The 25584-nt window shown below is 37.5% G+C and overlaps 1 protein-coding gene across 10 annotated transcripts in view; it reads left to right on the forward strand.

The window, feature by feature from the left end:
* Window positions 1-8923, forward strand: part of TOR1AIP1 (torsin 1A interacting protein 1) — a 39329-nt gene extending 30406 nt beyond the window's left edge. For 5 of the 10 annotated variants that reach the window (XM_008543578.2, XM_008543586.2, XM_070591719.1 and 2 more), the window contains exons 11-13: window positions 3571-3615; window positions 3980-4036; window positions 6531-8923. In XM_008543578.2, the coding sequence (XP_008541800.2) occupies window positions 3571-3615; window positions 3980-4036; window positions 6531-7318 (890 nt within the window). In that variant the 3' untranslated portion in view covers window positions 7319-8923. The remainder of the gene's footprint in view (window positions 1-3570; window positions 3616-3979; window positions 4037-6530) is intronic. The other 5 variants (XM_008543594.2, XM_008543601.2, XM_070591723.1 and 2 more) reach the window with 1 other exon arrangement.
* The last annotated feature ends 16661 nt before the right edge of the window (window positions 8924-25584 follow it).

Raw genomic sequence — 25584 nt, forward strand, 5'->3', positions numbered from 1 at the left:
AATTGAGTGATCTTGGTAAAGTCACTTAACCTTTGTGAACCTCAATTTTCTTACCTTTAAAGTAGAGATAATAGTGCCTATAACTCATTTATTCTGATGAGCTTATTATATATGTAAACATAGTTTTTTAAGTCTAAATATGACATAATTATTAATGCTTATTATTAACAAGATAGTGTGTAATAACCAATAATAATAACTATGCAAGATGTGTGCCCTCTGCTCTTGACTTTTAGAGCGATTGATTGTTACCATACTCTTCAGACTTGAAAACTTGAGCTTTAGCTTTTAAAAAGATCTTTATTTTAGAGAATTTTGTTACTGTCTCTAATAATGTTTTTAATAAGAGGGATAGACATTACCTTTTTAACACTGCCCTGCTTCAGCAGTATATACCCTGCTAAGTTTGTGTTCTATGAATATTATAAATATTACATACGTTATACAATGACTGTGGTTTAGTCAGTTTTCATCATTAAAATCATAGAAGAGCACATAACAGCTTTTCGTGTATTATCTCATTTGATCTTTGCAATCATGGAGTAAGGTATTCAAGATAAACGTTATCTTGATGGATTTTTTTTTCTAAACTAAAAGACTGTTTCTCATGCTCTTTCACTTGCCATCCTCATGGGGTTTTTTTTTAAACCATTTTTTTGAGGTATGATTGGCATACATTTAATGTATAAATAGCTTATGTATTTAATGGATAGAACTTGATGAGTTTGGAGATAAGTATACACCTGTGAAGCCATCACCATAATCTATACTATAAACATATCTATCACCCCCAAAAGTTTCCTCCCACCCTCTGTTTATTATTATTTTTTTGCATGTGTGATAAGAATGCTTAATATGAGATCTACTCTCTTAAATTTTTAAATATACAATACAGTGTTGTTAGCTATGGGTAACTGTGCTCTGCGGTAGATTTCTAGGACTTCTTCACCTGTATAACTGAAACTTTGTACCCTTTGACTAAAACCTCCTTGTTTCCCCCTCCCTCAGCCCCTGGCAACCACCGTTCTGCTCCCTACTTCTATGAATTTGACTATTTTAGATTCCTCACATAAGTGGTATCCTGAAGTATTTGTCCATCTGTGTCTGGCTTATTTCACTTAGCCTAATGTCCTCCGTGTTGTTGCACATGGCAGGATTTCCATCTTTTTTAAGGCCGAGTAATATTCCATTGTATGTATATATACCACATTTTCTTTATCCATTTATCCATCAGTGGTTGCTTTCATGTCTTGGCTATTGTGAATATTATTGTAGTGAACATGGGCATTCAGATATCTCTTCAGGATGCTAATTTCAATTTGCTCAGATATATATCCAAAAGTGGGATTGCTAGTTCATATGGTAGTTCCATTTTTGATTTTTTGAGAAACCTCCGTAGTGGCTTTTCCAACTTATAGTCCCACCAACGGTCTACAGGGGTTCCCTTTTCTCCACATCCTCTCCACATACCTAACTCTTTTGTTGTTTTGATAATAGCCATTCTAACAGGTATGAGGTGATATCTCATTGTGATTTCGATCACCTATTTCATTGTGCTTTTTTAGTTTGTCATAATCCCATCGTCTATTTTTGCTTTTGTTGCCTGTGCTTTTGGTGTCATATCCAAGAAATCATTGCCAAGACCAACATCAAGAAGCTTTTTCCCTATGTTACTTCTGGGAGTTTTATGGTTTCTATACTTATGTTTAAGTCTTTAATCCACTTTGAGTTGATTTTTGTGTATGGTGTAAGATTAGGGGCCAATTTTATTCTTTTGCGTATGGATATTCAGTTTTCCCAGTGCCATTTATTGAAGAGACTATCCTTTCTCCATTGTGTGATCTTGGCACCCTTGTTGAAGATCAGATGACTGCATCTGCGTGTCCGTTTCTGGACTCTATTCTCTTTTCTTGGTCTATGTGTCTGTTTTTATGTCAGTACCATACTGTTTTGATTACTCTAACTTTGTAATGTATTTGAAATCAGGAAGTGTGATGCCTCTAGGTTTGTTCCTCTTATTCAAAATTTCTTTGGCTATTTGAGGTCTTTTGTGGTTCCATATGAATTTTAGGATTGTTTTCTATTTCTATAAAAAATGCTATTGGAATTTTGATAGAGATTGCACTGAATCTGTAGATTGCTTTGGGGAGTATGGACATTTTAAGAATATTATTTCTCCAATCTATGAACGTGGAATGTCTTTCCATTTATTTGTGTCTACTTTAGTTTCTTTCGTCAGTTTTTTTTCTAGTTTTCAGTGTACAAGTCTTTCACCTCCTTGGTTAAGTTTATTCCTAAGTATTTATTCTTTTTCATGCAATTTTGAATGGAATTGTTTTCTTAATTTTGTTTGTGTTAATTTTTTTTTCTTGAGGAAGATTGTCCCTGAGCTAACATCTATTGCCAGTCTTCCTTTTTTTTCTTGAGGAAGATTGTCCCTGAGCTAACATCTATGCCAGTGTTCCTCTATTTTGTGCATGGGACGCCATACAGCATGGCTTGATGAGCCACCACTGTGTAGGTCCACACCCAGGATTCAAACCTGGGAACCCTGGGCTACCAAAGGGGAGTGTGCAAACTTAATCACTACGCCACTGGGCCAGCCCTTGTTTGTGTTAATTTTGTTTTCTTAATTTTATGTTCTATGAGATGTATAAATACTGCGTATGTTACATAACAACTATTATTTAGCTATTTTTCATCATTAATACCATCATAGTATAGAATTTTCCTATAGTATTATCTCATTTGATCTTTGCAATCATGGAGTGAAGTATTCAGGATAAACATTATCTGATGAATTTTTTTTTTTATAGTAATACAGTTGTAACTTTGGAGACCAGCTTTGAAGCTCCTAAATGATGTCGTTTCCTAGGCTAAACTAGTAATTGTAAAACAGTATGTCTTTAGACTTAAGCTTGATGCCATTTTGTTTCATTTGAGGTTCTTTGTCATATGACCAAAACTAAGACTGTATCTTAGCAGAGCTAATTTTATTCCTCCAGTTTAGTCCAGTGTTTCTCAAGTGAAAGCTTTGGTAAACACCAGGAAAATCCACCAGGAAGATCATTTATATATACAAAAGTTGCAAAACTCCAGGCGAGTTAGAGATGGCAGTATTGGTAAATGTAGGTCCTGCAGATGAGTAACTCAGCCTCTCCACCTTCTGAACCCTGTCCTTCCATTTCCTCTCTCTTAGATGTTAAGATCTGCAGCCAGGCCCACAAGGATGGAGGGAAAAAGGAAAGAGTGGGGATAGTTTTTAATTTGTTTTCTAAAGTAATGATGGAAGTAGAGATTTGATGGAGTTGTGAGAAAGGTATTTTTGAAATCTGTTGTTTAACCCAAACCTAAAACAGAATTACTTGTCTGTTAACAGAAATGGTAAAGTTTTTTTAGTATAATTTATATTACTGATATTTGAAATAGTTAGAAGTACCAGAAGAAATATTTGAATCAATTTGAGGTAGAAAATCGTGAGGATTAAGATTGAGTTTTATGTGAAAACCCCTTATCCGGATAGCTCAGGAATCCATAATCCATATTTTGTCCTTTTTCCCGTCTTTACAGCATCATCACCAGGCAAGAGTTTTCCACATGGCAATTTTTCAGATGGTATAATATGTTTCCTTTTATTATAGTTGTGCTTATTTTCTTTGTCTTCTTATTTGTCCCAAAAGTTTCACCACTCCCATTAAATAATTTGGGTCAAATACTTAAAGGCTTTCTCTCACAAAACTCATGTATTAAGAGCATGCTTTGTACTTCACCTCTACATGCTGCAAATAATTATGAAAGAAATTGGCCTTGTGTCTCAAGGAGCTGTCAATTTAATGGGCGCTCAGATCTTCTGCTCTTTCTTCTGTTTCTGGCTGATTTCTGCCTATTTTCTCTTGGTGGAATTTGTGTTTTCTTTCTCTATTGGAAATACTTAAATTGTGAAACATAAATTGATCGTCTTTCTCACTCCTATCATTAGATGACAGCGTTCAGAAATCAGAACTTTGGAACCAGTCTCCGTCAACCTCCAACCAACGTAAGTTTGTCTCTTCAGTTCTTATTGAGTCTCTAAAATCGGTGATCCATAATTGTTTCTCAGTTTTTTGACAGCAAAATAACTTAATGCTATTTGAAGAACTGTATTTTAAGCACTTCAGAGGAAAAAGTAGATATCTTACGAGCAAAAAAATTCTTTAAGGACAAACTCTATGAAACAGCAGCTGGTTTTTCTCCTTCACTTCATTGTCCATAAGATCAAAAGTAAAAGTTAATAAGTAAAGTGACTGATACTATCAACTGAGTGAACCTGGCTGAGTCAAAAGAAAGACAACACATAGCATGACATAATGGGATTACCATGGGTTTTAGAGTCTACAGACCTGTATTTGAATTAGATTGGACCACTTACCTTCTGTAGAGCCTTGGGGCAAATTTCTTTAATTCTCTAATCCTGTTTATTATCCTGCATGAGTACTAAGAAAATAACAGTGATTCTCAAAATTTTTGGTCCCAGTACCACTTTCCACCAGCAAAATTAGTAAGTACCCGAAAATAAAATATAGGTTATACCTGTCCATATTTACCTTAAAATTAAAGTTGAAGATTTTAAAAAATATTTATTAATTTATTTTTAAATAATTTAGAAGAGTGACAAATTGTTTTATATTTTTTCTAATCTCTTTAATGTCTGACTTAATAAAATGGAGCTGGATTCTCGTATCTGCTTCTGCATTCAGTCTGTTAAAATAGATTGTTTTGATTGAAGTATCTACAGAAAATCCAGCTTTATACAGATATGTAGAATTTTAATTGTCTTCAGATAATTGTGGGTATTCTCTTTTGATACTCTCTAAAACTCAAACTCAACAAGTGGTAGTTTCTAAATGTTATTTGAAATGTGAAATCTGAAATCATATTAATGAACTTTTTGTATTATATTACATAAAAATCCATTGGTCTTATACCTTGAATGGAATGTCACATATGCTGGTCATTTGGGAAATATTGGTTCACTAAGTTACATAGATCTTCCATATGTTGACACATTTTGTAATACAGTGTAAATCACATTTGTTAATAGCACCTCAATCTGAAGACAAAAATGTCTGTAGTACTGGAGCTGTCAGGCTCATGGTGGCAGACACAAGATTTATACAATCCTAATTTTCACTTGAAATCTTGAATTTTATAATTGGTAACAGATATTGTCCGTTTTCTTCCTAGAAGCAGTAGGCTCACTTTATTCATTTTCAAAAAAATGTCTGCCAAATACGGAAGTCTGACTAATCATAGTTTGTCACTGGTTCTTTCAAGCAAAAATATCATGAAAAAAGCACTAGTTCAGTTTACAGCTCAGTTGCGCAAAGTTCTTTTCCTTGAGGCGACTGTTGTACGGTGCCATGCCACGGCAGTGCTTTGTGTATGCTTCCCACTTCTTCACACAGACTCTTAAGATTTCTACACAGAGGTTGAGTTTTAATAAGGTAAATAATTTTAACTGCTTCATGAAAGACATTCTTAGGTGACACTGATAACCGTGAATGTGTGGCCGTGAAGGATACAAAGACTACGCTAGTCCAGTTTGTGCCGCTGCCCTGTGATTCATGCTAAAGCAGCCATCATTTTCCCACCGTGGCTTTTTGCACCATCAATGCAAATGTCAACATGGTACAAAAAGTCAACTGTTGTCTTAGTGCTATGAGAATACATTTAACCTCAAGGACCCCCTTGAAAGAATCTCGAGGTACCCCACCAACCACACTTTGAGAACTGTTGCTCTAAAAGGTCCGTAGTACAATTATTATCCTAAAGCAGTCAATCAATAAATAGAAGGTGTAATAGTACCATTGTTGCCATCATATTGAATGATTAAATGAAGTATATAAGAAAGTGCTTTATAAACTGAAAAGCACTAGATGAAAGTAAATTATTGCCAATAATAATTAGAGATGAGTTGCAAACTAAATTTTACCAGAATTAACTTGCATGCCACAAAAAATAGGCATCCATGTAATTAAAGGGACGGCTACCTATCCTAATACATTGAAGACGCTCACTTATAGTGCATCCTTTTCTTTATTCCTTTATGTGCTTTAAAAAATTCCACCTTGGATAATTAACCATGTGAACTCTGAGATTCTAAATTAAAAAATATTTTGTAAAGTATCTTTTAATATTGGTTACCTCCCAAATATTAGCAGTAGTAGCAATAGTTTTGCTTTATAAATTATATCATTTTTGACCTGCTTATGCCATTTCATATATTTAAATCCTGCTTTTTCCTCTTAAGACTTTTATCATTTTGACATTGAAGAGGCTTATGCATACTTATACGTATAACTTAAAACCTATCAGTGAGATTTTCTTGAAAACCTGTGAGAAATTATTTCTTTAAGAAAGTAAATTATCAACTCCTTTCTTTAAATTTCTTCCTCTTTTATCTAATGTTTATAAAGATTAGTATTGGTTTTAAAAGTCACCTGAATCTAATAAAATAATATTTATATCTGTCATTTTGTTTTCCTGCGCAGAAGTGACTGGACAGCCCAAAAATGCACCGTTTGTCAAGACGAAGTGGTGGTTGCTACTCGTTCTGATAGCTGCTCTTGCCCTTGGGAGCTTTTGGCTCTCTCCTACTCCTGAGGTGGAAACCACTGCTGTTCAAGAGTTCCAGAACCGGATGAAACAACTTATGAAGAAGTACCAAGGTCAAGATGAGAAGCTGTGGAAAAGGAGCCTAACATTCCTGGAGAAACATCTTAATAGCTCCCAACCTCGGCCTCAGCCTGCTATCTTGCTGCTCACTGCTGCTCAAGATGCTGAACAAGCACTCAAGTGCCTGAGTGAACAAATTGCTGATGCCTATTCTTCCGTCCACAGTGTCCGTGCCATCAGGATTGATGGGGCAGGCAAAGCTACTCAAGACAGCGATGCTGTCAAACTAGAGGTGGATCAGGAACTGAGCAATGGATTCAGAAATGGCCAGAATGCAGCTGTGGTGCACCGCTTCGAGTCGCTGCCTGCAGGCTCCACTTTGATCTTCTATAAGTATTGTGACCATGAAAATGCAGCTTTCAAAGACGTAGCCTTAGTCCTGACTGTCTTGTTGGAGGAGGAGACACTTGAAACCAGTCTAGGTCTAAAGGAAATTGAAGAGAAAGTGAGGGATTTCCTCAAAGTCAAGTTCACCAACTCTGACACACCCAACTCCTACAAACACATGGACCCAGACAAATTGAGTGGGCTCTGGAGCCGAATTTCTCACTTAGTCCTGCCTATACAACCTGAAAATGCCCTGAAAGGGGGCATCTGCTTGTAAGGGGTGACAGAAGAGAAAATCATGTCTCAAGTTCTGAGAACTTTTCAGACTTTCCAACCAGAGACAGGATTCAGAGCTCTTTTTGAAAGAACTGGTTTCTTTTTGAAGGAAGTTAAGTTCTTATGGAAACCTGAAATATCCATATATATAACCTAATGATCTGTTATTTGAGAGAATCGTTTATTTCCATGAGCTCTCTGTTAATGGTATTTGAGGACTGTAAATGATCTGCAGTCCCACAGAGGATCCCTTCAGATTCTGGGGCGAATCATCGCTGTGATATGACCAGTGGGAGAGAGTAGGCTCCTTCCTATGAATCTTCCCAATTTTTTATCTTAGGTCTTTGAGTTTGTTGAGTTGTTAGACAGCTCTCTAAATGCAACCATGGGTTTTCCCATTTTGTTCTCTTTTACATCATTTAGGTGTGATTTCCTTAGTCAGCTTCCGCTTATAGGAACAAAAGTAATGAAAGGTCATCTGAGTGTGTGTTTGAATTTTTTTCCTTTGTTTTTGGAGGGCGGGGAGGAGGAAGCAAAAGAAAAGAGAGAAATTGTGAAATGGGTTAGGAAAGGAGGAAAAAAACAGTCTTCAAGGTGAAATGTTAAGCCACTGAGACTTAGATTAGTCAAACATAGTCATGTGAACTCCTTTCTCAGAGAATTCTCTTGGGATTTGTTTTTCACATGGTTTTTTTTCCCCTCTAAGAAATTTTTGGTCCTCCCAAGGATTTCGAAGCATGTACATCATGAAATTTTGTATATTTGTTCATTTGACTCTTCTGCATGGGTAAATTCAGAGCAGTTTATTTTGGACATATCCTGAAGCTGTTGTTTTGAATCAAGAAATACAGTTTCAGGAATTGGTAAACCATTTGTTAACCAGCTTTTCTGGGCTGTTGAAGAAGGATTTAATTTTCTGCGTGTCCACTTGTTACAGTCTAAGTCCTTGAATGATGGTCTTATAACAAAAGTAAGGATTTACTATGCACGTGATAGATTTTATTGAGTGCCTCAAGCCAAAAAGAAAGTAAACTTTACCATATGTGAAGAATGTTAAAAGGTACTACTGTACATTACTGGACTATTATAGTATTTTGGTTGTAACTTTGCATCTATAACTGAGCTTATCTACCAACTGCTTTGGTTTTCTTAGTATCTTAAAATTTTTGATCCACCGTGTTTTTTTATTGTCTACGAACCTTTAAATGAAAATTTTGTTTTTAGAGTACCAGAGCCAGTTATTGGCTTCATCATTTACCGTGTGAGGATCCCGCGACTGGTAGTAGAGTGTGATCTAGTTTCTTCCCACTAGGACTACCAGTGTTCATAAATTCACATCCCTTATTATAGTTTCTTCCTGAATGTCAAAAGTCGAATCATCTGATTTATAGAGGATTCTAAAACAAGGTTTTTTAAAAGGCTCATTTTATACATGTATATTATATGGAGAAGCAAATGTTTTTATTAAATGTTTCACTGACCAAAATAATTTTAAAGTAATTAATGTTACTTATATCTTTCAGGAAAAATAATTGTAGCAGCTAATCTGTAAATGACTTTAAAAGCTATTTTAGTAATTTAAATAAATTTACTTTCTTGGTTTGTACCATCTGTATGTGTTGTAAACTTAATAATTCATATGCTTTTTTTTGAATCCTAGAATTTTCCTTACACTAGAACAATTTTAGTGACTTCTGCTAGGAGAAACAAAGGCCAAAGATTGGGAGCCATTCACAAATACACTGGTTAGAAATAGAATCACCATGACTTTCTGTTTTATCCAGGGATTTTGAATTATCACTCAAATGGAATTAATGTAGGTATTCCCAACCTAGCAAAAGAATCTACAGCAGTGTTTCTCAAATTTTTCATTCTCACCTCCCTAAAGAGCTATTTTAGATAATTTTTTTTCTAATCGCCTATCCCTGTGAAATTTCAATACCAGCCATATACTGTATGTCTGTTCATGAACTTTATATATTTTTGTACTTTATACATATGAAAAGTTAAGAGTTTTTTGCCCCCAATAACCAATTTTTGCCCCCAGTAGGAATGCATGCTCGAGGGGCCAGCCCAGTGGCACAGCAGTTAAGTTCGCATGTTCCGCTTTGGCGGCCCGGGGTTCGCCAGTTCAGATCCCAGGTGTGGATGTGACACTGCTTGTCAAGCCATGCTGTGGTAGGCATCCCACATATAAAGTAGAGGAAGATGGGCACAGATGTTAGCTCAGGGGCAGTCTTCCTCAGCAAAAACAGGTGGATTGGCAGCAGTTAGCTCAGGGCTAATCTTCCAAAAAAAAAGAATGCATGCTCAAGAACATCTGTATTTTAGATCATTGCTGCCTAAAACAGTTTGTTTTCTGTTCATGTTATTATAATCCTTTGGAAGGGAAAATTTATTAAGTCATCAGCTTGAAAGTAGGAACTAGGGTCTCTAGAAACTAGGTACATTGTGACTTTGAGTGACAGCATTGGCCCAGGGAAAACCACAGTACAGTACTGGTCTTAAAATTTCTAGAAGCTTAGTTTGGTTCCTTTTTTCAAATGACTTTCTTATATTTAAGGAAGTTTTCTAACCCTCCAATCCTCAAAACAAAGATTGGAAGTAAACTTAATTTTCATTCTCTGAAGAAAACTATGAAGAAAGGGTTTGCATAGTTCATACCATTAGTTAATGCCTAAAGTAATGATATAAAACCCAGTTTCCCAGTGACCTCAGGTCTTGAAAATGGTCTTTTGTTGGCAGTGTAAGGAAGCATTTGAATGCATAAAGATAATGGACTATTCTGCTGCATTGTCCTTACCAAGGTCATAGAGTAAAATCTTATGGTATGAAGATTCTGCTGGCATTAGCCACCTGGGATGAAGATGTGAGTTCTGAATCTGGGAAGACTGCTATTGACTGAAAAAGAGGAAACTCTTGCCTTGAATACCTATCTCTCTGTGGCCTGGATTCAGAGAAGACCTGGTTTGCTTGTGGGCTCTTCTAGATGGTAGGGAAAATTATAGCCTGTCACCTGAGCAGAAACTGGGAGAAACCCCTCCCCATTTACACATTGTTCTCTTTTGCATATTCTTGGACTTTTCTGGAATGTGCATTTCCCTTGCCCCATTTTCATTCTCTACTAATTCTTATTTGTTCTTAAGGCCTTAGTTTTTTAGGCAGAACTTCACTGAAACCTTCCTTAATTCCCTTCCCCCAAATACTGGTTTAGGTGCCCCTTGTTTATTCTCTAATTCATCCTGTATTACCCCTAACACAGCAGTTAGCACACTCCCATTACCATCTGCCTCTTGATAGCAAGAAAATGTCATCAATATATGCACAGTGGTAATCATGTAAAGTGCTCAAATATCTGTTGAATAAAAATTGCAAGCCCTACCTAACTAGCTAGAATACGTAAGTTGCATCTTTCTCAGTGTTTTAAAGATTTCATTTTTTCTTTTTCTCCCCAAAGCCCCCTGGTACATAGTTGTGTATTTTTAGTTGTGGGTCCTTCTAGTTGTGGCATGTGGGATGCCGCCTCAGCATGGCTTGATGAGCAGTGCTATGTCCGTGCCAAGGATCTGAAGTGGCAAAACCCTAGGCTGCCGAAGAGGAGCACACAAACTTAACCACTTGGCCACGGGGCCAGCCCCTTTCTCAGGGTTTTATTTGCTTTTTCCCCGTTATTCCTAAACCTTTATGTAACTATTTCAGCCTGGACTCAATAGCGCTATGAGTAATTTGAGGAAAGAGGGAGGGGATCAATCCCAGAGGTACGAGGGAAACCTTGCAATGAAGGGTCGTTAGTGTGAGATCCTCAAAGGGAAGGTGAATGTTAAGAGACAAAACTGGGAGGCCATGAGGTTTTTCTACAGTGAGATTTGGAATTCGAATTTTCTTTAAAAAGTTTCCTTAACAGGGGCTGGCCCCGTGGCCGAGTGGTTAAGTTCGCGCGCTCCGCTGCAGGCGGCCCAGTGTTTCGTTGGTTCGAATCCTGGGCGCGGACATGGCACTGCTCGTCAGACCACGCTGAGGCAGCGTCCCACATGCCACAACTAGAGGAACCCACAATGAAGAATACACAACTATGTACTGGGGGGCTTTGGGGAGAAAAAGGAAAAAATAAAATCTTTAAAAAAAAAAAAAAAAAAAAAAAGTTTCCTTAACATCTTTTCATATTGCCTAAGAGAGTATTATAGTTCAGATAAGAATTGCCTATGGATGTGAAGAGAAGATGGATAAGAAAGATATTTGAGAAGTAGAAATGACATGGTTTGGTAGTTGAATGTAATGTTACATAGAAAATACCTCATAGAGGACTCCTCAAAGTTCTGTACTACTAAAAATACCTCTTCATTCTACTTAGCTCATACATCTCCTCTTTCCAAATACTAAGCATACAGTGGTAGAGTAAGTTCTTACCTCTGCATGTCTTTATGTTGACTTTTTTAACAGTTTGAATTAAAGAGTTAGGAATTTGTATGTAAATAAAAACCCTGTCCAACCAGCAAAAGTGAAAAGGGGAGGTGGGGTGGGTGTTGTAAGAATATACATCTCAGACTCAAAGACAGGAAAATAGGGAAACTGTGAAGACTGTTCTGGATGGGGACCTCAGCAGCCATTCTCTCTGCCTCTCTACTTTTGGCTTGCTATGCATTAGCAGCTTCCCTTTTGTAACTTAGACATACCAAGAGGGTAAACCTGATTGGCTCAATGCAGTGTATGGATGACCCCTGAAAAGAATATATGATTTAACATAGCTGCCTAGGTCACCCCTTTAACAGGGACCATTGAGTGGGTATGGGGTAGGGCAGTTTCCTAAGGTCAAGCCAAGGAGTGGGCAAATACGGTTAAGGAACAACTGAATATATCTTCAAATGTGTAAAGACCTTTATATAACACGAAGCTATACTGGTTAATTCCTTTCATTTTAGCTTTTTTTAAAAAAATTAAGTGATGTAAGCATCATGACAGAGTGAGCTCTTCCCTTAGACTCTCCCCATTAAGATACAATGAAAAGGACGTTCATAAACCAACAGAGGACATTTACACAACACAATAGGCATCTGAGATACCCACACAGTGATACATCTGAAGGTGGAAGAGCTGTACCCCTGGGAAGAAGTAGAAGGATGTAACGGCATCTCCTCACCTTCCCTGGGAGTGAGTTAGGGCACAGGACCATGCATGGCTCTGAGAAGAGAGAGAGAAGGGGCAGCTGTCTGCAGGAATGCCTTCACACACTCAGTTATTCACCAGCCGTAGGAAAGCTCCACACACAGGAGGCTAAGCTATTGAAGGGGTGTCTTCATCAAGCCAGCAGCCCAGGAGAACAGATAGCAAAAGCAGAGCAAGAATGCCCACAGGATCATGCACATGAAAGAAAGCACCCTTCCCCCAACCTGGTGCATCAGCTTAGCCAGTCAGCCAGAGCAAGGAACCCCCTTCAAGAGCACATGCCCATGCATTTGAAAAGCAGCTGTGGCAAGTGGGCAATTGCAGATGGGCCCTGTCAGCATAGATTCCAAAGGACAGGCACAGATGCCAGGGATTGTGGTGGGCTCAGAAGACACAGCTCCTGACCACCCCCAGTGGCGGCAGGTGGAATCTGTGACCAGATTCTATCACTATTTGAAGGCACAAATCCACCCCATCAAATAGTATGGAGAAATATGTTAATACTCCAAACCAGAAGGAAAATGACAAGCACCCAGAAATCAATCCTGAAGCCACAGAAATTTACAATCTAAGTGATAGAGAATTCAGAATAGCTATCATGAAAAAATGAGAATTCAGAAAGACAGTTCAATGAAATCAGGAAAAAACTAATGAGCAGAGGGAATTCTTCATAAAAGAGATTGAAACTATAAAGAAAAACCAATCAGAAATCTTGGAGATGAAAAACACAATGAATGAGAGAAATATCTGGAATCCTTGAATAACAGAGTTGGTATTATGGAGGATAGAATTAGTAGTTGTGGAGGAGAGAAATATAGACATGCTTCAGGTGGAGGAGAGAGAACTAAGACTAAAAAGAAATGAAGAAATTCTCTGAGAAATATCCAATTAAATAAGGAAATGCAACATAAGGATTATAGATATTCAAGAGGGAGAGGCGAGGGAGAAAGGAGCAGAGGGCTTGTTCAAAGAAACAACAGAGAATTTCCCAAACCTGGGGAACAAGCTGGAATTACAAGTAAAAGAAGCTAATAGAACTCCTAATTACGTCAATGTAAAAAGACCTTCTCCAAGGTAGTAAAACTGGCAAAAGTCAATGACAAAAAATATTAAAGGAAGCAAGGCAGAAGAAAATAACTTACAAAGGAATCTCTATCAGGCTTTCAGCAGATTTCTCATCAGAAACTTTGCAGGCTAGGAGAGAGTGGAATGACATTCAAAATTCTCACAGACAAAAACTTTCAGCCAAGAATACTCTATCCAGCAAAAATATCCTTCAGACATGATGGAGAAATAAAAAACTTTCTCAAATAAACAAAAGCTGAGGGAGTTCATCACCACAAGACCCCCCAACAAGAAATGATCAACAAGGCCCTCATACCTGAATAAAAAGAAAAGGTTTACAAAGCCTGAGCAAGGAGATAAATAGGCAGACAAAAATCAGAAAATTGGAGCTATCAGAACAGGTCAGCAAGCACTTAATTATAACATTGAAGATGAAAGGAAGGAAAACATCAAAAATAACTATAATCTTGTCATTTTAACCACAAACAACACAAAGTGGAATAAGTTGCGACAACAACAACTTAGAAGGGGAAGAGGATGGGAATGGAACCTACTTAGACTAAGGAACTAAGAGGCTATCAGAAGATGGACTGTCTCATCTACAAGATTTTTTATACAAACCTCATGATAACCACTAAATAAATAATCAGAACAGAGACACAAATGATAAATAAAGAGAAAACTGAGAAAACCAACATAGAGAACTACCAAAGTGAATTGGCAACCCGAAATACATGGGACTAGAAACAAGGGAAAACAGAACAACTGGAAAACAAGTGATAAAATGACAGCATTATGCCTTCATTTATCAATCATCACTCTAAATGTAAATGGATTGAATTCTCTAATCAAAAGACACAGAGTGGCGAGGTGGATTAAAAAACAAGACCCAACAATATGCTGCCTCCAGGAAACACGTCTCTAAAGACAAATGCAGGCTCAGACTGAAGGGATGGAAGATGATACTCCAAGCTAATGGCAAACAGAAGAAAGTAGACGTTGCCATACTTATATCAGACAAAGGAGATTTCAAGATAATAAAGGCAATGAGAGACCAAGAGGGGCAGTATATAATGACAAAAGGGAAACTCCACCAAGAGGACATAACACTTATATATATGCACCCAACACCACAGCACCAAAGTACATAAAACAGCTATTAAGAAACCTAAAAGGAGATATTTAACAGCAACACAATAATAATAGGGGACCCTAACACCTCACATCAATAGATAGATCATCCAGACAGAAAGTCAACAGGGAAATAGTGGAATTATTTGAAAAACTTGACCAGATGGACTTAATAGATATATAAAGAACATTCCATCCAAACCCAGCAGAATACACATTCTTCTCAAATGCACATAGAACATTCTCAAAGATTTACCATATGCTGGGAAACAAGGCAAGCCTCAATAAATTTAAGAAGATTGAAATCATATCAAGCATCTTTTCCAGCCATAATGCTATGAAACTGGAAATCAGCTACAAGGGAAAAGTTGGGAAAGTGACAAATATGTGGAGACTAAACAACATGCTACGGAACAACCAATGGATCATTGAAGAAATTAAAGGAGAAATGAAAAAATATCTAGAGACAAATGAAAATGAAAATACACCATACCAACTCATATGGGATGCAGCAAAAGTGATCCTAAGAGGGAAATTCTTAGCAATACAGGCCCACCATAACAAACAAGAAAAATCTCAAATAAGCAATCTTAAACTACACCTAATAGAATTAGAAAAAGAACAAACAAAGCCCAAAGTCAGCAGAAGGAGGGAAATAATAAAAATTAGAGCAGAAATAAATGAAATTGAAACAAACAAAAAAAACCAGTAGAAAGGATCAATGAAACTAAGAGCTGGTTCTTGGAGAAGATAAACAAAATTGGCAAGCCCTTAGCCAGACTCATTAAGAAGAAAAGAGAGAAGGCTCAAATAAATAAAGTTAGAAATGCAAGAGGAGAAACTACAATGGGTACCACAGAAATACAAAGGATTATAAGAGAATACTATGAAAAACTATATGCCAACAAATTGGACTATCTAGAAGAAATGGATAAATTCTTAGACTCATAGAACCTCCCAAAACTGAATCAAGAAGAAATAGAGAATCTGAATAGACCAATCGCAAGTAAAGAGATTCAAACAGCAATCAAAAACCTCGCAAAAAATAAAAGCCCAGGACCAGATAGCTTCTCTGGAGAATTCTACCAAGCATTCAAAGAAGATTTAATATCTGTCTTTCTCAAACTATTCCAAAAACTTGAAATCAGAACACTTCCAAGTACATTTTATGAGGCCAACATCACCATGATCCCCAAGCCAGACAAGGGTAACAAAAGAAGGAAAATTACAGGCCAATATCGCTGATGAACATAGATACAAAAATCCTCAACAAAATATTGGCAAACAGAATACAGCAATACATTGAAAGGATCATACACAATGATCAAATGAGATTTATACCACAGATGCAGGAATGGTTCAACATCCACAAATCAATCAGTGTGATACACCACATTAACAAAATAAGGAATAAAAACCACATGATCATCTCAGTAGACACAGAGAAAGCATTTGACGAGATCCAGCATCCTTTTCTGATCAAAACTCTCAGTAAAATGGGTATAGAAGGAAAGTATCTCAACATTAAAAGGCCATATGTGACAAACCTACAGACAACTTCATACTCGGGGAAAAACTAAAAGCCATCCCTCTGTGAACAGGAACAAGACAAGGGTGCCCACTCTCACCACTCCTATTCAACATAGTACTGGAGGTTTTGGCCAGAGAAATTAGGCAAGAAAAAGAAAGAAAGGGTATCCAAATTGGCAAGAAAGTAGTGAAACTCTCACTGCTTGCACACGACATGATTTTATATATAGAAAACTCTAAAGAATCAATTGGAAAACTGTTAGAAATAACAACTACAGCAAAGTTGCGGGATATAAAATCAACTTACAAAAATCAGCTGCATTTCTATACTCTAATAACGAGCTAACAGAGAGTTCAAGGATACAATCCCACTTATGATCACAACAAAAAGAATAAAATATTAGGAATAAATTTAACTAAGGAGGTGAAAGACCTACACAATGAAAACTATAAGACATTATTGAAAGAAATTGATGATGACATAAAGAAATGGAAAGAGATTCCGTGCACATGGATTGGAAGAATAAACATAGTTAAAATGCCCATACTACCTAAAGCAATCTACAGATTCAATGCAATCCCAATCAGAATCCCAGTGACATTCTTCACAGAAATAGAACCAAAAAAACCCTAAAATTCATATGGGGCAACAAAAGGCCTTGAATAGCTAAAGCAATCCTGAGAAAAAAAGAGCAAAGCTGGAGGCATCACAATCCCTGACTTCAAAATATACTACAAAGTGATAGTAATCAAAACAGCATGGTCCTGGTAAGAAAATCAGATCAATGGAACAGAACTGAAAGCCCAGAAATAAAACCACACATCTACAGACAGCTAATCTTCAACAAAGGAGCTGACAACATACAATGGAGAAAGAAAGGTCTCTTCAGTAAATGGTGTTGGGAAAACTGGACAGCCACATGCAAAAGAATAAAAGTAGACCATTATTTTTCACCATACATGAAAATTAACTCAAAATGGAGTGAAGACTTGAAGGTAAGACGCGAAACCATAAAACTCCTAGAGGAAAATATAAGCAGTACACTCTTTGACATCAGTCTTAGAAGGATCTTTTCGAATACCATGTGTACTCGGGCAAGGGAAACAAAAGAAAAACTGGATAAAAGGGACTTCATCAGACTAAAGAGCTTCTGCAAGGCAAAGGGAACCAGGAACAAAACGAAGACAACCTACCAACTGGGAGAAAATATTTGTAAATCATATATCTGACAAAGAATCTCCAAAATATATAAAGAACTCACACAACTCAACAACAACAAAAAACAACCCAATCAAAAAATAGGCAGAGGATATGAACAGACATTTTTCCAAAGCAGATGTACAGATGGCCAACAGGCATATGAAAAGATACTCAACATCACTGATCATCAGGGAAATGCAAATCAAAACTACAATAAGATATCACCTTACACTCATTAGAATGGCTATAATCACCAAGATGAAAAATAACAAATGTTGGAGAGGATGTGGAGAAAAGGGAAACCCATACACTGCTGATGGGAATGCAAACTGGTGCAGCCACTACAGAAAACAGTATGGATATTTCTCAAAAAATTAAAAATAGAAATAACATACAACCAACTATCCCACTACTGGGTATTTATTCCAAAGAATTTGAAATCAACAATTGAAAGAGACTTATGCACCCCTATATTCATTGCAGCATTATTCACAATAGCCAAGATGTGGAAGCAACCCAAGTGCCCATCAACTGATGAATGGATAAACAAGATATGGTGTATATGTATAAACAATGGAATACTACTCAGCCATAAAAAAGGAACAGTCACCCCATTCACAATAACGTGGATGGACCTTGAGGGTATTATGTTAAGTGAAATAAGCCAGATAAAGAAAGACAAATACCACATGATTCCACTCATATGTGGAAGATAAACTAACACATGGACAAAGAGAATAGATCAGTGGTTACCAGAGGGGAAGGGTGTTAGGGGGTGGGCATAAGAGGTAAAGGGGAACATTTATATGATAACTGATAATATAAATAATAATGTACAATGGAAAATCACAATGTTGTAAACTATTACGACCTCAGTAAAAAAAATCAATGAAAGGAAATTAAAGATAGTAGGAACAATATTAACGTATTCAAATCTGGGTCCTGGTCTTGGCTCTCTCTAGATAAATTTGACCTAAGCAAGTCCTTTTTGTAGCTCTGCTACAAATGCGTTCTGATTTCTTCCCATTGCTTCTCTGTTTTCTGTGCTGAAAAACGGGTACAGTTATCACAACTTCAGGTACATTCTAATATGTAATGGCTATTATTAATTTGTTAGAAGTCTCCCAAAAGAACACTGAGCTTTCTTTAGCTTTCAGTCTTGGGCAAGTGAGGTGGTAGGTGACCATGTACCCCTGATTCAAACTTCATTTTTTAAGGTTTGTTTTCTCACTTTTAGAGAGCATCATTCTTAGGCTAAACTCAAGAAGATAATCTAAAAAAAGAGAGAGAGAGAGAAATAATCTACTCCATGCTATACGGCCCTCTATAGAGAACATTCACCCATAGTAGCTATGTGCATTTCTTGATGGGCAAATTTTTTTTACTTACTCTCAATCTCTCCTAGTTTAAGTGGACTTCCTTTTATTTGGTCTGCAATGAAGATATTATGTCTTCCTCTTATAAAGATCTTTATATTTGAATATGTCTTGTTGTCCCTCACTCTTTTCTACGTTTTGTTAGCTATCTATTGAGTATTAATGCTCCAACACTGTTCCAAGCACTTTACGTGCTTTAGCTGATGTAATTCTCACAGTGACCCTTTGTGCGGTACTGTTGTCTCAAATTAATAGACAGGAAACTGAAGTACAGAAAGGTAAGGTGACTCTCAAGAACACCCAAGTAAAAAACGGTGACGCAGAGATTTGAACCCAGGCAGTCTTGCTTGAGAACATCTATTCTTACCATTATGTATATAGTCTCTAGAAGCCCATATATGGCATTTTCTTCCCAATCTTTTCAGGTTCTGTATAGGTTGGATTGTTTTTCCAACCTGTAGATTCTTATTTGTGGCTCTTCTTTAACTCTGTTCCTTTCTATCCTCCTTGCTCAGCTTTGTGGAACCCAATGTTGCAGACGCACCAAGAGTCTGAAGAATTTCGAGTAGAGTGGGACAGTCATCACACAGTCCTACCTGTTGACTCATGTTTATATACACTGGCATCATGCTTTTGTAACTAAAGGCCTGCAGTGTTGACTCACCGTTCAGCTTTTTTGAAATACCTACGTGTACCTAGATGTTAGCTGCCCCTGCATACCACACGGCCTCTGTTTTTGCCCTCTCTCAGCCTTAATGCAAAAACAGCACCTCCTTGAATTCCTGAGAAAGAGTCCATTTGCATCAAAAGCATTGGCAATTCCACAGAGACAGAGGGAAAATTATGATAAGAGCACAGCCGCTACAATCTGGAGCCTGAAGTCTGACCACCTGAGTCCAAATTTCAGGTCCACACCTTTCTCGGTGAATGACATTGGCAGATTACTTCTCTATGCCTCAGCTTCCTCATCTCTAAAATGGGGAAAATAATGTAACTACTATCTTATAGTGTTGTTGTGAGGATTAAGTCACTTAATACATGTGAAGCTCTTAGAAAGTCCCGAGCACGTCAAAGGGTATAATGTTAGCCTTTTTTGTTCAGCTAAGTTCTTACCAATGATTCTCCTCTCCCTTTCTGTGTGGCATCAGTTGTGGCTGGCTTCTATTTCCACCCTCCTAGGTGACCCTTATTATGCAGAGTACTTGGGCTTTCTCCCAGTTTACACCTCTATTACAAACCCCAACCCATCACAATGTTCGTTAAACAAATGACTTGCGATTACCAGAATCCACTGTCTACAAAAATCTGGGGGACTATAAAGAATGAGAAAGCTTTCCATCACACACATATAGCTCATTCTCTCGTGTTTCCATGCCTTACTCAGTATCGCTGTCCTACTCTTATCCTTAAAGACCTCACTTTCATTCAAGCAACTGTAATTTGTCGAGATTATTTTCCAAATGCTGCACAGACCACCCAGTGTTGAACACGATGTGCCACGTAGATCCCCTTACAAGGAAGAATTTATTGCACCAGCTGCAGGGAGTGCGGTCAGTGGACAGCCTTCACGGATTGCCTTAGCTGCAGAGAGTCACTGTGCCCAAGGTCGTGCCAGGGGACGGGGAGAGTGGTGCACATTCAATGACTCATTGAGGGGATACAAAGGCTCAGCCTTCTAAGCCCAACATAGTGCAACTTGGATGGGCCATTTGCACTCCAGAACTTCCCCATGGGGTTGGCTGAGACTATGGGACATGTATTATAGTGTGACTTCTCTCTCTCCTCCGTCCTGCTTCCTTCTCCCCACTCCCTTCCTTGGTTCATACCAAGGGCGCTCCCTAGTCAACAGCCTATACTCTAAATGTCTCAGAATCTACTTCTCAGAGACTCCAACCTGTGTCACACTCAAAGCTCGGTGTATAAATGGAGTGAATAATAATTTTTATTGAGCACTTAATATGTGCCAGTCACCATGATAAACACCATACATATAGCATCTCTTTTAATTTTCATAATCCTTTGAAGTAAGGACTATTACCATCTCTCTGTTTTAGACAAGGAAATAAAGACAAAAAGCTGTATTGTTAGTAACTGGTAGAGATAGGATTTGAACTCAGACCATCTGACTCCAGAGCCTACATTCTTAACCATCATGCTACATTCCATCCCATCATAATATCTATTCATTAAGAAGTGAGAATGTATTAAACTATATCTTATAAACGTTAAACATATAATGGATATAAGTTAGGGAAACATAGTGCCAGACCTATGGGATCACTTGATTATCTGATGAAATTTACAGTCTTTATAGACATAAAACCTGGCAAAAATGTTTAGAACTCTATTAGGAAGAATACCTTTCTGGTAACAAAAGCCTACTGTGGTTCTGATTTCTTAACTTGAATGTAGGTTGAACTAGATAATATTTAAAATCTCTGTCAATGCTGACTCTATAAAATTGGCAAAGGTTGTAAGATCTGAAAACACCGTAAAGCCCAAAGCATTTTGCTTGACGTCTCGTCTGAAAGAGTCTTTATCTCTTGTAGTCCATAGTCTGCCCATTGTTCAACAGATGACTCAAGCTGTGTTTGAGTGGTGTAATATTTGCCACTTGAAATACAACATCTTAATGGGCAGATTCCAGTGAAATCTTTTCCTTTGGAAGTAGTCCCAAGCAATTAGATATTACGTTGTTAACTGGTGGGTTCCAAAGACCAAAGGTTTTCTCCTCTGAAATACTTTTATTAGCCTTGGATAAGCACGTTGACAGACACAGAGGGAATGAAGTGCTTTTGTGTTCAGGAAATGCAGCCAACTTCCTACCTCTGACTTCACCTCTGAGTTTTAATTGCTACTGAATCAGCAGCTCTGCTTTTTTTGAGTCATCTGCTTCTTCCTGAAGTAGCCCTTTGACGTTTGCCATTTTTCTCGAGGAGATCAATGTGTATTAGCTGCTTGGACTATAGGTTAAGCTCGGATTGCGTTCTAAGCAACTAATCTTTGGCCCTTATCTAGTGTTATCTTGTTCTAGAAGAGGGACACAAACATAAAAATTTACAGCATCTCAACATCTGCCTTAAATCTTTCAAAAAGTGTACAGGGAGGAATATCAATATATATGTGCATGCAAAAAATGGCCTTTTAATAGGAAATAGAATATAAGTAACCCAAATGAGAGGGATAGTTGGATAAGGCTCATATATCTCTCATAGCTATAGCTGTCTCCTATAATTAGAAAGTTAAGTGCTTTTTCATTTGTTCCAAATCTTAAACATAAGCATGTGAGTTTAAACAAACAAACAAAAAAACAAGCGGGGAATGAATTAAAGCATGGTCCAGCCGTTTCTTTAAAGCATCAACTCTCCTCAAAACAACACAAACAGCAGGATGAAGTTAAAATACGTAAAGAGTATAAATAGAAATGAAGAAAGCCCGAAAGTGGTTGAACAGGAAAGTTTGGAAGTAAGGTGCTGGGGTAATCTGCAAGCCTGCTAAGGTCCATTTTTCAGACAGTATGAGGTCATGCTTCGGATAACAAAACACTTCTGGCGCCTTTCATCTGAGGTTCTCCAAGTGCTCTGCTGACATTATCTAATAGCAAATATTATTACCCCCATTTTATAGGTGGAGAAACTAAGACACTAAGAGATTAAATAACTTGCTTAAACATGCACACTGAGTCGGTGATGGAACCAGAAATTCATTTCAGGAATCTAATCTACTTTTCTGTTCGTATCACCATGTCAGCTTTCCAGATACCCAAAGACATTTATTGGCGTAAAATTTGTACTAAATGTACTTTTAAAACTGATATTGTCTTCTGTCAACAATTCAATGAAAATGCTTTCGTTGTAAGTCATGGTTACTTTCGGTGGGAGAAATTTAAGAGGTGATTTAAAAATAAATTCTCCCAGATTCCACAAAGTATCCACATTGGATTTAGGTTATTTAGCAGATCCGTTTTGGTATCTAATATAGAACCATCGTGAAATAATATCACTTCGTATCGAGTGTCCTAATGGCTATTTTGTGTGTGTGTCATACATTGTTTTTGATAGGGTGGGGCATGAACAGGAGAGGCCTAGAAATTATTCTATTTTCTATCCCCACTCAATTTAGAATTGTCCCTGAAAATTCTGTAATCTCTTTGGGGACATATTATGAGAGGAGGGGGCGGTTCTTTCTTATTGTCCTTTTAGGAATGTTACTCTCTCTTACACTTTTGTCATAATCTCCAAGCTCCTGTAAATCTTTTGTAGTCTGCTTCATGAACACAAAGTTTTCAGTGTGTGATGGATATCACTACTTCTAACAAAAATAAAAATATATAAATTGTTTCTATTCTATCAAATACCTGTGCTAAAAGTAAACTGTAATCACAGAACAAAAATTAAGTTTTCAGGATTAGAGTTGCTGACAGGAAATCAAGTTAATTTAGGACAGAGAGCTGCATATGAACATCGACAGATACACACATCTTTTCCTCATCACCTATGTGAGCTAGTTAAAAGGTGACTGGGAAGTTGGCGGAACAAGAGAGATCCTGAACTCAGCAACCAGAACTATTTCTCACTTAGTCACTCATATCTTTTCTCTTGGCCAAAGCACAGAAACCCACATCCCAGTGTTCTCTCGAAAGAACATCTAACTGCTTGGTGCAGCCACGCTGTGAAGTGGAACAGGCACACGTTGTGCATTCAGAAGATGGAGGTTCCGGGTCCGGTCTACTGCTCTCCAACCTTGTGACCATGAGCAAGTCACTTCACCTTTCCAAGCTTCAGCTTCCTCATCTGTGAAAGAGGGATGAGGGTAACACATCACAGATTTTGATGAGAATTAAACAAGACTCTGTGGTGATTAACTGAGGTTATTAGAGGTAATGTACCAGTTATTTATATACATGTTATATAAATATATATATTAGTTATCTAAAGTACATATGTATTAGTTATAACCATTTATATATAAAATAAAGATCAGCATTTCTGTCAGACAGTTCCAGCTGCTTTTGTCTCCTTATAATATTTTGTGGGCCTTCTGTCAATGCAGCAGGATTTGTAACCAAATGCACACATGTTCTCATTTCTTGTTCAACAGGTGGGGAGCGTCCAGTCCTAGGAGATTCCAGGAGTGTTTTTAGTGGCTGATAAGCCTCACTGAAACCTGTGGGTCTTCTTCCCGGCTGGGCACCCAGCTGCCTTTTTCTATTTTTGGAAGGGCCACAGAAAGTCTCCTGTCAAGAGTTTAAAACTTTCCACTGCCTGTAATAGGGTGGTTCACCCCTTGCAGAATATAACCTGGTTTGATTACATATAACCTCATTCTTATATTCTTCAGCTTTTATTTTTTTTATTTGCAGCTGTCTTGCTTAGGATGTTCCATTGCATAGTTCATTTGTATTATTAGTCCATAAATCAGATTGAAACAGAGATGCTCTAAAGAGAGATGCTCTTCTCTTTAAGAGTATTCTAAGAAAAAGGGGTTGCCTTTTTCTTAAATAAAGGGATTACCACATCTGTTAGCTAAGCTCTTTAAAAGGATGCCAATAGGGAAAATGCTAAAGAAAAAAAAAGGCACTCAACATTAAAAGAGACTAATCTTTGAAGGTTCATGGAAATTCAATACAGGAAAATATAATTTTTAAAGCTTAAAAACATTTTAAAATCACACGTTTCAGAAGTACTCTCGTTCTTAAGTGTAAAACTTAATTGGGAGAAATGGGAAAGACTTAGTGCTTAGAGTTAAATGTGTTGGTTGTCTCACAAATCTTTTTGAGGAAACCTGAGAAGATGGAAGCAGATCATAGTAAGAAAATGATCAAAAGTCAGGCTCACCCTAATCCAGATGATTCTCAACACCAGAGTTTATCTTTTTTTTTGAGGAAAATTAGCCCTGAGCTAACTACTGCCAATCCTCCTCTTTTTACTTAGGAAGACTGGCCTTGAGCTAACATCCATGCCCATCTTCCTCTACTTTATACGTGGGACGCCTACCACAGCACGGCTTGCCAAGTGGTGTCATGTTCGCACCCAGGATCTGAATTGGCGAACCCCGGGCCGCTGAGAAGCAGAACGTGCGAACTTAACCTCTGCTCCACTGGGCCAGCCCCGAGTTTATTATTTTTATGTACTGTTATATACTTGTATGTATACATGTACCACAGAATATAGATAGAATTATTTTGGTTTTTATTTACACAAAAGTCAGACTGCAGACATCCTTCAAGCAAGTTGCTTTTTCATACGCAACAATGCTTTTATTAAGCAATGTTTTTGAGATGTACCCATTGTTTTCAATGTCTCACAATTGCTACAATAAATGAATCTATGATCCTCTATTAAAAAAAATAAAGTCAGCCTCAAGTTTGTGCTAAATCCTCATCTGCTTTTGGCCTTACCAGAAATAGAGGAAGTAAGAAACTCACTAACCCCATTGCCTGGCTCTATGCCAAAAACACTTAAGTGCTCATGTTAAAGGAGGGACTAGCTGTCAAAGGTGAAATGTGGGGGCTGACCCAGTGTTATAGTGGGTAAGTTTGTGTGCTCTGCTTAGGTGGCCTGGGGTTCATGGGTTCGGATCCCAGACGCAGACCTACACACCACTCATCAAGCCATGCTGTGGTGACATCCCACATATAAAATAGAGGAAGTTTGGCACAGATGTTCGCTCAGGGCCAATCTTCCTCAACAAAAAAAAAAAAAAAAGAAAAGAAAAGAAAAGTGAAATGTGGATTTAAAGCAATTTTCCAGATAATTCAATCCTAAAAAAGCTACTTTGATCTGAATAACCAGATATTTA

This window comes from Equus przewalskii, chromosome 23, assembly GCF_037783145.1.
Source record: "Equus przewalskii isolate Varuska chromosome 23, EquPr2, whole genome shotgun sequence".
NCBI lineage: Eukaryota > Metazoa > Chordata > Mammalia > Perissodactyla > Equidae > Equus > Equus przewalskii.